The sequence below is a fragment of the Heteronotia binoei genome, chromosome 5 (assembly GCF_032191835.1).
Source record: "Heteronotia binoei isolate CCM8104 ecotype False Entrance Well chromosome 5, APGP_CSIRO_Hbin_v1, whole genome shotgun sequence".
Taxonomy (NCBI): domain Eukaryota; kingdom Metazoa; phylum Chordata; class Lepidosauria; order Squamata; family Gekkonidae; genus Heteronotia; species Heteronotia binoei.
This window is the reverse complement of record NC_083227.1, coordinates 8,247,546-8,262,400: the sequence shown is the minus strand read 5'-3', so window position 1 is coordinate 8,262,400 and position 14,855 is coordinate 8,247,546. Positions and strand designations below refer to the sequence as shown.

General features: G+C 46.7%; 1 protein-coding gene across 1 annotated transcript; it reads left to right on the top strand.

Moving 5' to 3' along the window:
• Positions 1 to 417: 417 nt before the first annotated feature.
• LOC132571628 (oocyte zinc finger protein XlCOF6-like) lies at positions 418 to 3,554 on the top strand (the record flags this gene model as incomplete). Its single annotated transcript, XM_060238426.1, has 4 exons — positions 418 to 517; positions 1,093 to 1,253; positions 1,479 to 2,646; positions 2,704 to 3,554. Coding segments are annotated over exons 1-4 (2,280 nt in total), but the record flags the coding sequence as incomplete, so codon positions are not given.
• Positions 3,555 to 14,855: the final 11,301 nt, after the last annotated feature.

Sequence of the window (14,855 nt, the reverse complement as noted above, 5' to 3'; positions counted from 1 at the left end):
CCATTGGCCTGACCCAACATGGCTTCTCTTATGTTCTTATGTGACACAGAGTGTTGGACTGGATGGGCCCATTGGCCTGACCCAACATGGCTTCTCTTATGTTCTTACGTTCTGCAAACTGGCCCGGGAAAAAATGATGATGTTATCTGCAGGGAGACTGAAATTATGAACACCCATGGGTTGCAGCAGGCCACTTAGTAATCCCTGTAACCCTTAGGGGAACTTGGGTCCTTTGCCTCACAGATCCTTTCCCCTTATCCTGGTTCAGATCTGGGTTTCCATGTTGACCATGGTGCCATCTTTCCAGAAGAATTTTTAGCCTTCCATTTGTTATCTTTCCCCATGTAAGAATGATCACTTCTCCCCTATTTGTCTCCCTCTCTCTCTGCAAAAGAAACCAGAAGTAAAAGAAAGACTATGGTGGAGACAGAGAACGACCTTGCATTCGAAGAAAGACTGGAGAATTCATCTAGAGAATCGCAAGACATTGTTTCCTTTCCAAATGAGCTGGCTGAGAGTGAGTATCCATCATTGTTATGTCAGGGGGAAAGCTCAGGAATAACCATAGGGGATTCTTGATTAACTTCTGAGCAACATTTGGTTTGGTACAATCCTAGAGGCCACAGGGTAATGAGGGAGGGAGGCCTTCTGGGTGCCTGAAGAAGCTCCTTCTGGGCAACAGTTCAGCTGAGGTTCTTTGCAGGTGGAGGAGGCATCCTTAAATATGAGGTATTCTTGGGGAAAGATCAGCCAATCTGAGGTCCATCAGTGGCTATTAGTCACAGTGTATTGTTGGAACTCTTTGTCTGGGGCAGTGATGCTCTGTATTCTTGGTGCTTGAAGGGGGCACAGTGGGAGGGCTTCTAGTGCCCTGGCCCCACTGATGGGCCTCCTGATGGCACCTGGTTTATTTAGCCACTGTGTGACACAGAGTGTTGGACTGGATGGGCCATTGGCCTGATCCAACATGGCTTCTCTTATGTTCTTAGGAGGCCAAAGGGCTGTCAGTTTGTTCCTCCTGTAGTCATATAGATGTTGGATCTTACCAGCCTTCCCAAGTGCTAACATGATTTTTCTCGCTCTTTATTCCAGCAGAGGATGATCAGAGGAATGAGGAGGGTGAAGAACGTCATCAGCACATGACAAATAGAATTGACAATGAAGACTTGAATGAAAATGTCAGGAATCGGGGAATACCTAAGAGAAAAAAAGTCAGTGGAATCGTTGAGAAGTGTGATGAAAGAAAGCGGAATGTACATTTTCCAAAGCACAGGAAAATGAAAGCAAGTAAATCCATACAGTGTGGACAGTATTTCAGAAAGAGATCACAGCTTCTTATGCATCAAAGAATAAGCAGAGAGGAGAAACCTTCTGAATACTCAGAGATGAGAAATAAATTCAGGCAGAGAAGCACTCTTCAGCTGCACCAAAAAACCCACACCGCAGAAAAACCTTTTGAATGCTCAAAATGTGGAAAGAGATTCAGTTGGAGTGGCAAACTTGAAGAGCATCGAAGAACCCACACAGGAGAGAAACCTTTTGAGTGCTCAGAGTGTGGAAAGAGATTTAGTAGAAGTGAAAATCTTCAACTGCATTTCAGAACCCACACAGGGGAAAAACCTTATGAATGCTCAGAGTGTGGGAAGAGATTCAGCCGGAGCGGCCATCTTCAATCGCATCAGAGAACCCACACAGGGGATAAGCCCTTTGAATGCTTAGAGTGTGGAAAGAGATTCAGTATGAATGACCATCTTCAAAAGCATCAGCGAACCCATACAGGGGAGAAATCTTTTCAGTGCTCAGAGTGTGGAAAGAAATTTAGTAGGAGTGACAATCTTAAACTGCATCGAAGAACCCACACTGATGAGAAACCTTATGAATGCTCAGAGTGTGGAAAGAGATTCAGCCAGAGTGGCCACCTCAAACTGCATCGAAGAACCCACACAGGGGAGAAACCTTTTGAGTGCTCAGAGTGCGGAAAGAAATTCAGTACAAGTCGCAATCTTAAACTGCATCAAAGAACCCACACCGGTGAAAAACCTTTTGAGTGCTCAGAGTGTGGAAAGAAATTCAGTCAGAGTTTCAATCTTCAGGAGCACCAAAGAACCCACACAGGGGAGAAGCCTTTTGAGTGCTCAGAGTGCAGAAGGAGATTCAGTACAAGTCGAAATCTTAAACTGCATCGAAGAACCCACACAGGGGAGAAACCTTTTGAATGTTCAGAGTGTGGGAAGACATTCAGTCAGAGGGGCAGTCTTCAACATCATCAGAGAACCCACACAGGGGAGAAGACTTTTGAATGCTCAGAGTGCGGAAAGAAATTCAGTACAAGTCGCAATCTTAAACTGCATCAAAGAACCCACACCGGTGAAAAACCTTTTGAGTGCTCAGAGTGTGGAAAGAAATTCAGTCAGAGTTTCAATCTTCAGGAGCACCAAAGAACCCACACAGGGGAGAAGCCTCTTGAGTGCTCAGAGTGCAGAAGGAGATTCAGTACAAGTCGAAATCTTAAACTGCATCGAAGAACCCACACAGGGGAGAAACCTTTTGAATGTTCAGAGTGTGGGAAGACATTCAGTCAGAGGGGCAGTCTTCAACATCATCAGAGAACCCACACAGGGGAGAAGTCTTTTGAATGCTTAGAGTGTGAGAAAAGATTTACTCAGAGTGCCTGTTTTAAATATCATCAGACAATTCATGCAGGGAAGAAACCTTTTGAATGTTCAGAGTGTGGGAAAAGATTCAGTTGGTCTGGCAGTCTTCAGCTGCATCGCAGAACCCACACAGGGGAGAAATCTTTTGAGTGCTCAGAGTGTGGAAAGAGATTTAGTCAGAGTGGCCATCTTCAATATCATCAGAGAACCCACACAGGGGAGAGGCCTTTTGAATGCTCAGAGTGTGGAAAGGGATTCAGTCGGAGTGACAGTCTTCAAAAGCATCAGAGAACCCACACAGGAGAGAAGCCTCTTGAATGCTCAGTGTGTGGAAAAGGATTCAGTCATAGTGGCCACCTTCAGTATCATCAGAGGACACACACAGGGGAGAAGCCTTATGAATGCTCAGAGTGTGGAAAGAGATTCCGTCAGAGTGGCCATCTTCAAAAGCATCATAGAACCCACACAGGGGACAAGCCTTTTGAATGCTCAGAGTGTGGGAAGAGATTCAGTCAGAGTGGCCATCTTCGAAAGCATCAGAGAACCCACACAGGGGAGAAACCTTTTGAATGCTCAGAGTGTGGGAAGAGATTCAGACAAAATGGCCATCTTGAAGAACATCAGAGAATCCACACAGGAGAGAAACCTTTTGAATGCTCAGAGTGTGGAAGGAGATTCAGTCAGAGTGGCCATCTTCAAAGGCATCAAAGAACCCACACAGGGGAGATACCTTTTGAATGCGCAAAGTGTGGAAAGAGATTCAGGGAGAGAGGGAGTCTTCAAGAGCATCAGAGAACCCACACAGGGGAGAAACCTTTTGAATGTTCGGAGTGTGGAAGGGGATTCAGTGTGAGTGGCAGTCTTCTAAAGCATCAGAGAACCCACACAGGGAAGAAACCCTTTGAATGCTCTGAGTAATGTAATGTAATGTAATGTAAAATTTTATTTATATCCCGCCCTCCCCCGCCGAAGCAGGCTCAGGGCGGCTTACAACATTTAAAATGAACAATACAATAATAAAACATTAAAAACACATTAAAACCAATCAGTAATTAAAACATTCCTAAGCTAACAGTGGCGGTAAGTATTATTTATCTAGCCATAAACATTAATACAATCATTAGTAAACGCCTGTCTGAAGAGGGCGGTCTTTCCACATGAGTGTGGAAAGAGGTTCAGTGAGAGGGCGAATCTCCAAAAGCATCAGAAAACACACATGTAGAACCTTTTGAATGCTCAGTGTGGAAAGAGATTTAGGAAGAGGGGAAGTCTGCAAGAGTATCGGAGAACATAAATAAGGGAAAACCCTTTTGAATGCTCAGTGTGGAAGGAGATTCAATGTAAATGACAGTCCTGCAAAGCATCAGAGGACACAAACGGGAGCAGGAATCTTCAAGAGCATCAGAAAACACACGCGTAGAACATTTGGAATGCTCCATGTCCTGCCCTAGGTCCACCACAGGTGAACTCATGAGTAGTTTCAGGGGAGGTTTTGTGACACAGGGACACGATCCCAATGAATGAGACCATTCCTTTCCCCCCAAAATGATCTTGCTGATGAGCTCTTGGCCCATCAGTCTCCCTTACCACAGTGGCAGCTGTCTTCTCAGAGGGCCCAATGAGAGGGAAGGTGTGGCAGGATTATCTTTGGGCTGACCCTCTTTATGATTTTGGCTGCAGTAGCTCTCATGAAATCGGCATTAAGAGTTCTAAGCTCTTTAGCACCTTAAGCATCTGTATTGCTCTCAAGCTAGAAGCATAAATTGGGAATTAGGTCAGTGTGTGAAAGCTTTAAAGCTTTCTGTGGCTGTGGCCGTCACTACATCCTCTGGCAGCAAATTCCATGTTTTAATCACTTGCTGTTTAAAGGAGTATTTCCTTTTGCCCAGCCTCAATCTGCTGCCCCTGGGGTGACGTCCAATGTTCCCTCTAAGCTGCAGAGTCTTGTGTAAAACACAATTTTATTGATAACATATGGTAACAATATCCATTAATACCTTCTTATTATCTATCCCATATGCTATTTTCTAGTCCCCCCTCCCCCCGTTACTTGACTCCCGCCGAAGTTATATACTTAAAATACTAACATTTAAAGGTACCCTTAAACCATAAGAACCTATATTCATATTCTACTTTTTTCTAATACTTGAACATTATTAAAAAATTGTCCAATATCGTTTTATTCCATTCTTCTTCTACATAACATCTAAACTTTTTCCACTCCTTTTTATACACTTCCAAATCATAGTCTCTTAAGATTCTTGTTAGTTTATCCATCTCACTCCATGTTATAACTTTTACAATCCAATCCCATTTTTCTGGTATTTTTTCTTGCTCCCATAACTGCGCATACAATGTCCTAGCCGCTGAAAGCAAGTACCAGATCAAAGTTCTATCTTCTTTTGGAAATTTTTTCATTTGTAATCCCAATAAGAAAGTCTCTGCTACTTTCTTGAATTCATATCCCAAGATCCTTGAAATTTCTTGTTGAATCATCTGCCAAAACTTTTTTGCTCTTTCACAAGTCCACCACATATGGTAAAAAGAACCTTCATGTCTTCTACATTTCCAACATCTGTCTGGCATCTTTTTATTCATCTTTGCCAATTTTTTAGGAGTCATATACCACCTATACATCATCTTAAAACAATTTTCTTTTATAGTCTGACATGTTGATAATTTCATAGAGTTCTTCCAAAGATACTAAGAACATAAGAGAAGCCATGTTGGATCAGGCCAATGGCCCATCTAGTCCAACACTCTGTGTCACACAGTGGCCAAAAATTTATATATATAAATTTATGTATCCATCTGTATTTCTTTATTTACATTGATTGCCCACTTAATCATTTGAGATTTTACTACCTCATCTTCCGTAGACCATTTTAACAGTAACTTATATATTTTTGAAATTAATTTTTTATTATCTCCAAGCAGAACTTTTCCCATTTCTGTTTGCTCACGTCTTATTCTTTCAGTTTTGATATCATTCTCCACCAGGCTTTTTATTTGTTGCATTTGAAACCAATCATATTTTTTATTCAACTCCTCAGCAGTTTTCAATTCTATTTTGCCACTTTGTATTTTTAGTAATTGATTGTATGACAACCCTCTCTCTTCACTGGTTTCAGCTGTTATTTTTATTACTTCTGCTGGCACTATCCATAATGGCTTTCTCTCATCACCATATTTCTTGTACTTCATCCATGTATTTAACAAATTATTTCTGATATAATGGTGAGGAAAAAAACCCACCCATCTTTTTCTTCCCATAATACATATGCCAGCCGAATTTATTTCCGTGAGCTTCCAGCATTAAAAGTTTTTTATTCAACAGCGTCACCCAGTCTTTTATCCATACTAAGCAAACTGCATCATGATACAGTCTTAAATCTGGTAGCTGGAATCCTCCTCTCTCTTTAGCATCTGTTAAAATTTTCATTTTAATCCTTGGTTTCTTCCCAGGCCATACAAATTCTGAAATCTTCCTTTGCCATTTATTAAATTGTTTTCTATCTTTCACAATCGGAATGGTTTGAAACAAATACATTATTCTCGGCAGAATATTCATCTTAATTGCAGCTATTCTGCCCAGCAATGACATATCTTCATCATCTTATGCCATAGCTTTTCATAGTTATTTTTGAACAAATCAATATTCCTCATTGTTATCTCCAAGCCCAAATACTTTACTTTAGGAGTAACTTCACATCTCGTCAGTCTCTGCAATTCCTTTTGTTTATTTACTTGCATGTTTTTACATAAAATTTTCGATTTTTCTTTATTAACATAAAGTCCCACCAGTTCTCCATATTCTTGTATTTTGGCTAACAGCAAAGGTATTACTTGTATAGGATTTTCAGTTATAAACATTATACCATCAGCAAACGCTCTATATTTATAAGTAAATCCTCTAATTTTCAGCCCTTCTATTTTTTTATCATCTAATATTTGCATCAGCAAAATTTCCAGAGTCATTATAAACAACAATGGTGAAAGCGGACAACCTTGTCTTGTACCTTTTCTGATCATCATATCCTTTGTAAGATCTGCATTTATACACAACTTTGCTCGCTGTTCCACATATATTGCTTTTATCATTCTTATGAAATGTTCTCCAAGTTCTATCTTTTCCATTACTGCAAACATAAAGTCCCAATTCAAATTATCAAAGGCTTTCTTAAGCTGCAGAGTCTTGTGAGCAAAAATTGTACTTTGTGAACTACTGGCATTAAAGTTGTGAGCTACTGCATAAATTATTGTGCTCTGGGGCCGTTTTTCCTGAGCTAAGACAAAAATATGTGAGCTGAAGGATAAAAATCTGTAAGCTAGCTCACGCTAACTCAGCTTACAGGGAACACTGGAGACGTCACATCTTGACATTTTCTTGGCAGACTTTTTTACAAGGTGATTTGCCTTTGCCTTCCCCAGTCATCTACACTTTACCCCCAGCAAGCTGGGGACTCATTTTACTGACCTCAGAAGGATGGAAGGCTGAATCAACCTCTAGCCGACTACCTGAACCCAGCTTCCGCTGGGATCAAACTCAGATCATGAGCAGAACTTGGACTGCAGCTGACCGCTCTGTGCCACGAGGCAGCTTTAGAGAAGAAGAAACTGAATATCTGGGAATAGCCTTTTCAGCTATTGTTTCTGAGTGGATGTATGATTGTGGAGTGGTAGATAAAGCTGGTTCATGAAATATGGCAAGTGAGGCAATTCTGCTGTCCTGGATTGTACTTATATCAAACAAAGGCTCCCAAAAGTTCAGGTCAGGGTATCTGAGATGCCAGAATTTACTGTGGATTCTGAGAGGCATTTGGAGATTTCCTGGTGTGTATCCAGTATATAAGTGGTGTTGTTGTTAAAAGTGTTTGTCTAAGATTGGGGAGAGCAAAGTTTAAATAGCCACAAAACACGCTATGTGACCTTGGTTCAGTCACACACTCAGGCTAAGTTGTGGGAAATGGGGGGGGGGAGCATTTTCTTTCATACATGAAGGAAAAGGAAAGGTCCCCTATGCAAGCACCAGTCATTTCCAATTCTGGGGTGACGTTGCTTTCACAACGTTTTCACGGCAGACTTTTTATGGGGTGGTTTGCCATTGCCTTCCCCAGTCCTCTACGCTTTTCCCCCAGCAAGCTGGGGACTCATTTTCCCGACCTCGGAAGGATGGAAGGCTGAGTCAACCTCGAGCCAGTTACCTGAAAACCCAGCTTCCACCAGGATCGAACTCAGGTCGTGAGCAGAGTCAGCATTTCCACAAATTGTCACCGTGAAGGGGTTCATGCCGTCGTTCCTCCCAGAAGGTCCCCTTTCTTTGAGAGTCAGACTATGATGAGTGAATAAAATTATATATTTTTAAACCAACATCGTTAATTGTTGATGGCCTTTGGAAGTATAAATAATTAAAAATTTAAGCAAATACAGACTACTAACCGTGTAGGCCTGGACCAGGCTCAGCCCCTTCCCCCCTCCCCAGAAATTGTGGTCTATGCCCCCCCCCCTACCAAACCCTGAAGATGATGCTCATGGCAATAGCCCCGTATGCTCCCTGGGTTAGCCCCCCCCCCATGTGCTCTTCATGTTTTTCACCTTTACACACAACTGTTGAAACTGCTAGTCATAAAGAAAATACAGCCAAACAATAATTGAAGGGGAAAGTCTGAGTCCAGGGGCCCCTCTGAGAAAAACAAGAGCTGATTCTGGGTATCATCTTCTGTGTGCACGCACGCTTCTTCAGGCACAGTGAACGGAACTTCCTCCAGCTTTACACCTAGGTAGAAAGAGGGTGGGAGGAGGGTTAGTAGCCAGCAAGGGTTAGTTAGAGTCAAGTCGCATTAAACAACTGGTAACAAGTATAGCTGAGAATGGATTAAAACAGTTGGTAAGGCTAGGGTTGCCAATCCCCAGGTGGGGGAAGCAGATCCCCCAGTTTGGAAGCCCCTACCCCCTGCTTCAGGGTCATCAGAAAGCGAGGAGGGGGAGATGTCTCCTGGGCACTCTATTACTCCCTATGGAGACCAATTTCCATAGGGTATAATGGAGAATTGATCCGTGGCTGGGGGGGGGAGAGCTGTTTTTTGAGGTAGAAGCACCAAATTTTCAGCATAGCATCCAATGCCTCTCCTCAAAACACCCTCCAAGTTTCAAAAGGATTAGACCAGGGGGTCCAATGCCGTGAGCCCCGGAAGAAGGTGCCCCTGTCTTGTGGTCCTCTTTAAATGGCCAGAACTCCCTTTGGCGTTCAATTATGCTTGTCCCAACCTTGCTGCTGGCTCCACCCCCAAAGTCTCCTGGCTCCACCCCCAAAGTCCCCAGGTATTTATTGAATTGGACCTGGCAACCCTAGGTAAGACCTAAGCAGTTAAAATAACAATTCAAAACGAGAAGAGAATGGTAAAAAAACAAAACAAAACAGAACTCCTAAGTTGTGCCTATGAGACGACAGAATATTTTCTTCCACCCGAGAAACGGAAACATACAACTCTTGCAAAGGACACAAGCACACAGGCACATAAAAATGCAAAAACTCCGGAAGGAAGGAAGGAAGGAAGGAAGGAAGGAAGGAAGGAAGGAAGGAAGGAAGGAAGGAAGGAAGGAAGGAAGGAAGGAAGGAAGGAAGGAAGGAAGGAAGGAAGCCACAAGATCCTTCCCACCGCAACTCTCAGGAAGCCGCAGGCAAGTAAGGGGAGGTCCCCATTGGCAGAGGAGAGGGGGAGATTTGGGATTCCACCTTCTTTGCTCGGAGAGCAAAGGGAAGCCCAGTCTAGTTCGGGGGGGGGGGGGATTGGGGTTCCCCCTCCTCTTTGCTGGCGCTTCCTTGCAGCATTTGGGCACCGTTGGGATTGCGCTTCTTGCAGGGCCTGGGCTGGAGACCCACCCGGGAGGGCCCAGGGGGGTTTGGAAAGGCGGTGGGGGGGGGGCTGCCTCTGGATTTGTACCTCGATTGGGACATGGTTGCCAACCTCCAGGGAGGGCCTGGAGACCTGCTCTAACAACAGGGCATCTCCAGACGGCAGAGATCAGCCCCCCTGCAGAAATGGAAAGGGCGGCATCAGAGCCCTTTTGATCCCCTCCTACCCCCAAACCCCGCCTTCCAGGCTCCCCCCCCCATCTCCCACCGCACTGGGGGGGGGGGTACAGAAAACCGCTTCCTTTCTCCTCTCCCCACCCCAGTTCTTCTGCGGTCTTTATTCCAAGGAGATGCAGGGATTCTGCTCCAGCCTCCTTTCCCTGCATCCTCCGGGCATGCAGCCCCATGCAGAGTTACTCCCGAGCAGCCCCATGGAGCAGCACTGTAGATGGCAGCCTGGCTCCTCCCGGAGAGGACAGGAAGGCACAGGTTGCGTTCCTCTGCAGCACCGAAAGGGTTAACGCCAGAAAGCCATTGGCTAGAGAGGCCCAGCAAGAAATGCAAGGAGGGGAGGTCGGAGAGGAGGAGGGGCTCTTGCTTGCCTTCCTTGGCTGTGCACGCATGTGCAGGGGAAGGGGTTTGCTTCCGGACTGGGCAAGAGAAGGCTGCAGAGAAGCTGAAGCTGGAGCCTGGGGAGGTTTACTTACAAGTAAGCCTTATGAAGGGGGCGGAGAGATAAGCTTTAAGATTGTGGGAGGAAGGCGGGGATCATGCATGCCAGACCTGGGCTGTGCTAAGTTGGTGGGGATTTTCTGCAGGGGGGAGGGGACCTGGGAAGGGGAAAACTACAGAGCTCTCCCTCCCACTTCTTGCTCAGCCTCTCTAGCAAACAGCTCTGCTGCTTTAGTCCTTTCTGAGCTGCAGAGACATGACAGAGGCTTCCGAGCTTCCCTTCAGCCTGGCTGCTCTCACCGACCAATGCTCTGTAATGATGCAGCTCGGCAGGGGATGGTGCAGAGGTAGGGGGAGGGGGGAAGCTTCCTGTGCAGCCTGAGGCAGGGACTGTTCCCCTTTCTCCTATCTCTCGGGATGCTAACCCAGCGCTTATTCCCAGCAAGCCCATGAAGGGGGTGGTGGAGCCGGGCTCTGGCCTTTCCCTCCCAGAAATATTGTCAAAACTCCCAGGGGGCACTTTCTGGCTGCACTTGAGATCTAGGGGGCAACAGAAAAAAAAAAAAGCTTCCTCGTCTATTGAAGAGCCAGTCTATAAACCGCCTCCTCCCCCGTCCCCCAACCGAGTTCTTATTCTAACGAGCTGGAGGGATGCAGATTCAGCCTCCTTTTCCTGGATGCTCTGGGCATACAACCCCATGCAGAGTTGCTCCCGAGGAGCCCCATTGAGCAGCATGAAGACGACATTCTGGGTCCTCCAGGAGAGAACAGGAGGACACATTTGGCACTCCTCTGCAGCACTGAAAGGGTTAACGCCACAAAGTCAAGCTAGAGTGTGTGGGGGGGGAGGGTGGAAAAGATTGGGGGCTCTTTCCTTCTTTGCTGTGCTGTGCATGTGGTTTGCTTCTCAAGGGGGAAAGAGAACAGGGAGGGGTGCAGAAAAAAGAGGGGTTCCCCCGGAGGTTTGCTTAAAAGTAAGTGATGGATGAGGTGGAGAGGAATGAGCTTCTAGGGGGGGTAGGCGGGGATCAAGCCAAGCCGTGGCTGTCAGACGGTGGCCAGCTCCTGAATGGCAAATTCCTGGATGTTGTCTGTGTGGAGCGGGGTGGATGTGAGATGGGAAGAAGGCCTCAGAGTCCTCCCTCCCGTGCAGCCATTTTCTCCCAGGGAGCTGATCTCTGCCCGATGGAGGTTGGTTGCAATTCTGGGAGAACTTCAGGCCCCACTGGAGGTTGGCAACTGTGCTAGGCAGTAGTTTTGCCTCTAATATGAAAGTGGAGTTTGTTGGGGGCGGGTGATAATTCTGCTTTTCTGTACAAAAAAAAAAAAGTACAAATTTTCTTTTTAAAAAATTCTGGAAACTCACCAAAGCAGGCCCTTTGGGAAGCGGGATGAGCGAGAGAGGGGCGTGAGGCAGGAGAATCCGGCCTGCGCTGGAGTCAGCTGCAGCCCCATCCTAAGCACCCTGATGTGGGGCCGGGGCTGCCAGCCAGTGTCCAAGGCCCCCCCCCCCCAGCAGAGGAGAGGACTCTGTTGCCAAGGTGCAGAGAGCCTAGCAACACCACCTGTGCTCATGGAAACACTACTAAGGCCCACCAATCTCATCATGAGGCAGCTCCCCTGACAGGTATGAAGATATGAAGCTACCTTATACTGAATCAGACCCTTGGTCCATCAAAGTCAGTATTGTCTACTCAGACTGGCAGCTGCTCTCCAAATCCTTCCTTTGTGGGTTAGGAGGCCCAGAAAGGAGTCCCAGACAGGATCAAATACGATGGATTATTCATGCTGATTGGCTGGCCTCAATGTTGAGTATTTCGGCTGGTTACCTGCCCCCCCCCCTCCCCATCTACCATCTCCAGTAGGGCACCATTGGGATGTTTCTCAGCCACACAAAGGTGCTCAGGGCTTGGGCTTTTTTCCAAACAGGCTTTTCCCTGTAAAATGGTCCTTCTTTCAGGGTGAGCTGGAATACGGGGCCAGGAGAAAACGATGATTATCCTCTGGTGTATTCCATGCATCTTTTGTGGGGGAGGGTTGTATTTATATGTGTGTGTTTGTGTGTGCGCGCATACTGGGGACCTGGAGAATATTCAGGGAGGCGGCTGAATAAAGCCTGCCCCCGCCTCCCAACTTCTGGCATTCCAAGGTGGTCTCCCATCCAAGCACTTGCCAGCGTCAACCCTGTTTAGCTTCCAAGATCTGAGGAGATCAGTCTTGCCTGGGCTATCCTGCTTCTTCATGGGGTAAGAAGCGCCAAGGGATCCTGTTCAGCTGGGTTGGTTCCCCTTGGAAGGAGAAAGTTCTGGAGCCTTCTGGTTTCTTCCTATTATTGGCTTTATTGACAAATATTCTGGCAGAGTTGAGCACAGGTGGAAGCCAGAGGAATTCACACAGCTACCCCACATCAAATGCCCAGAGGGAGTGTTTTGGTGCCTCAGCTTTTTCCCCAGTCAAATCTCCTCCAAAGCCCGTCTGCCTTTCTCTCCTGGTCTTTTATTTCCCACAGTTACATTCCTGCCCCTTCCCCTCTGCTGGGTGGTAGGAGAGAGCCCTTCCCTCACACTTCAGGCCTGTTGAAGAGATGCGGAGAATGGTAAAGGGGTCACCAGTCCCTTTTGTGGCTTTTGGGGCTACCTTAAGAATTAGCCCCAAGGACCGACTGAGCCAACGTAATGAGAGGCTAAGCTTGGGTGGTGGACCAGGCCTGCGTCTGCTAGCTGTCCCTGGCCCTGCCCACCCCTTCCCGGCATGCTGACCTGAAGGGGCCGTTCCACTCCGCTACCTCAGTGTATCACTGCCTCATTGTCCCCGTCTGGGGCTCTGGTTAGGTGGGGCAGCCTCCTAACCTCCCTCTGGCCTCATTAGAAACCCTTCTCGGGGCTTCCGAGGGACCTTTGGGGCTCTTCTGGAGAATTGGCAACCAGCTGTTCCACCAGTTCTCTCCACCCTAGGGATCCCACAACCTGCTGCTAGCATTCTCAGCGGTTGGGGGAACCAGGTGGTGCAGAGGGAATCAAGATTGTAACAATCAGAATATTTATTTGCAGTCTATATAACTATTTAGAGGCATTTCAGAAAGCGGACGGAAGAAACAAATCAAAGTAGGGGGGGAAATGCTCCTTTTCTCTCTGTTTTTATACTTGTCCTAACTGGATGACATGCAGGGCAGGCCCTTTAGTTAGTCTCCGTTGGAGAGTCCTTCGTATCCTCTAAGACGGCCACTCCCTCTGGCCCGAGGAGAAGAGCTCGGCCTCTTGCAAGCCCCAGCTGACCCTTCCTGGGAGTAGGGTTGCCAAGTCCATTTCAAGAAATATCTGGGGACTTTGGGGGTGGAGCCAGGAGCAAGGGTGTGACAAGCACAGCTGAACTCCAAGGGTAGTTCTGGCCGTCGTATTTAAAGGAACTTACACACCTTTTAAATGCCTTCCCTCCATTGTAAATAAGAAAGCATGGGGGCACCTTCTTTGAGGGCTCATAGAATTGGACCCCCTGGTCAAATCTTTTTGAACCTTGGAAGGTATTTTGAGGAGAGGGACTGGATGCTATCCGGAAAATTTGGTGCCTCTGTCTCAGAAAACAGCCCCTGCAGAACCCCAGGTACCTGCAGATCAATTATTCATTGCACCCTAAGGAAATCTGTCTCCCATAGGGGATCATGGAGCACCCAGCAGACATTTCCCTCCCCTCCCCTGCTTTCTGATGACCCTGAAGCGGAGGGGAGGGCCTCCAAACACGACGGATCCCCTGCCCCCACCTGGGGATTGGCAACCCTACCTGGGACTGTTGCAAACTAACTGGGGTCTTCTTGCCCAAAATCCCCTATACAGGAACTCCTTTGCATATTAGGCCCCACCCACCCTGATGTAGCCAATCCTCCTGGAGCTTCTGGGGGGGCTGAACTTAGAGCCCTGTAAGCTCTTGGAGGATTGGCTACATCAAGAGGTGTGGTCTAATATGCAAAGGAGTTCTTGCTACACAAAAACTTCCTGCCGCTATATAAAAATGCAGTTTCTGCCCGGGGACTGGTTTACCCCTCTGCAGCCATTTGGGAGGCAGGCCTGAAAGACTTCCGGTCTCTCTGAGTGCTTCCTCGGAATTGCTGATTCCAGACAGGAGGGGAGTGAGGAGGAGACTAGGCCAAAGCCTGCCTCAATTTTAACAGACTCCTCCAGCCAGCTCCCCGAAAAACACAGGCTTAAATTGGTTTCTCTCCACAGTTTGTAACATCCTTAAAGAGACAAACAGAGACACACAAAATTTCCCCAAAGAATCAAGGAGGCACTTATAAAAAACCTTGGTTTGTAGTCCAGAAAAACAATATTTAACCTGATTGGCAAACCACAAGAAACACCAGGGCCAAACTCACTGTGAAGGTGTCTGGTGTTCAATTGTGTATGCTGATTCTTTTTTGTTTGCTTTTTAACACACTGCTGTCTGTCTCTCTCCATTCCCTCAGAGAGAAGCCTCAAATCATAACCAAGTGAATAAGAGGAAGTTTTCACAGACAGAGGTGACCTAAGACAGGGGTGGCCAACGGTAGCTCTCCAGATGTTTTTTGCCTACAACTTCCATCAGCCCCAGCCGTTGGCCATGCTGGCTGAGGCTGATGGGAGTTGTAGGCAAAAAACATCTGGAGAGCTACCATTGGCCACCTCTGACCTAAGAGAAGG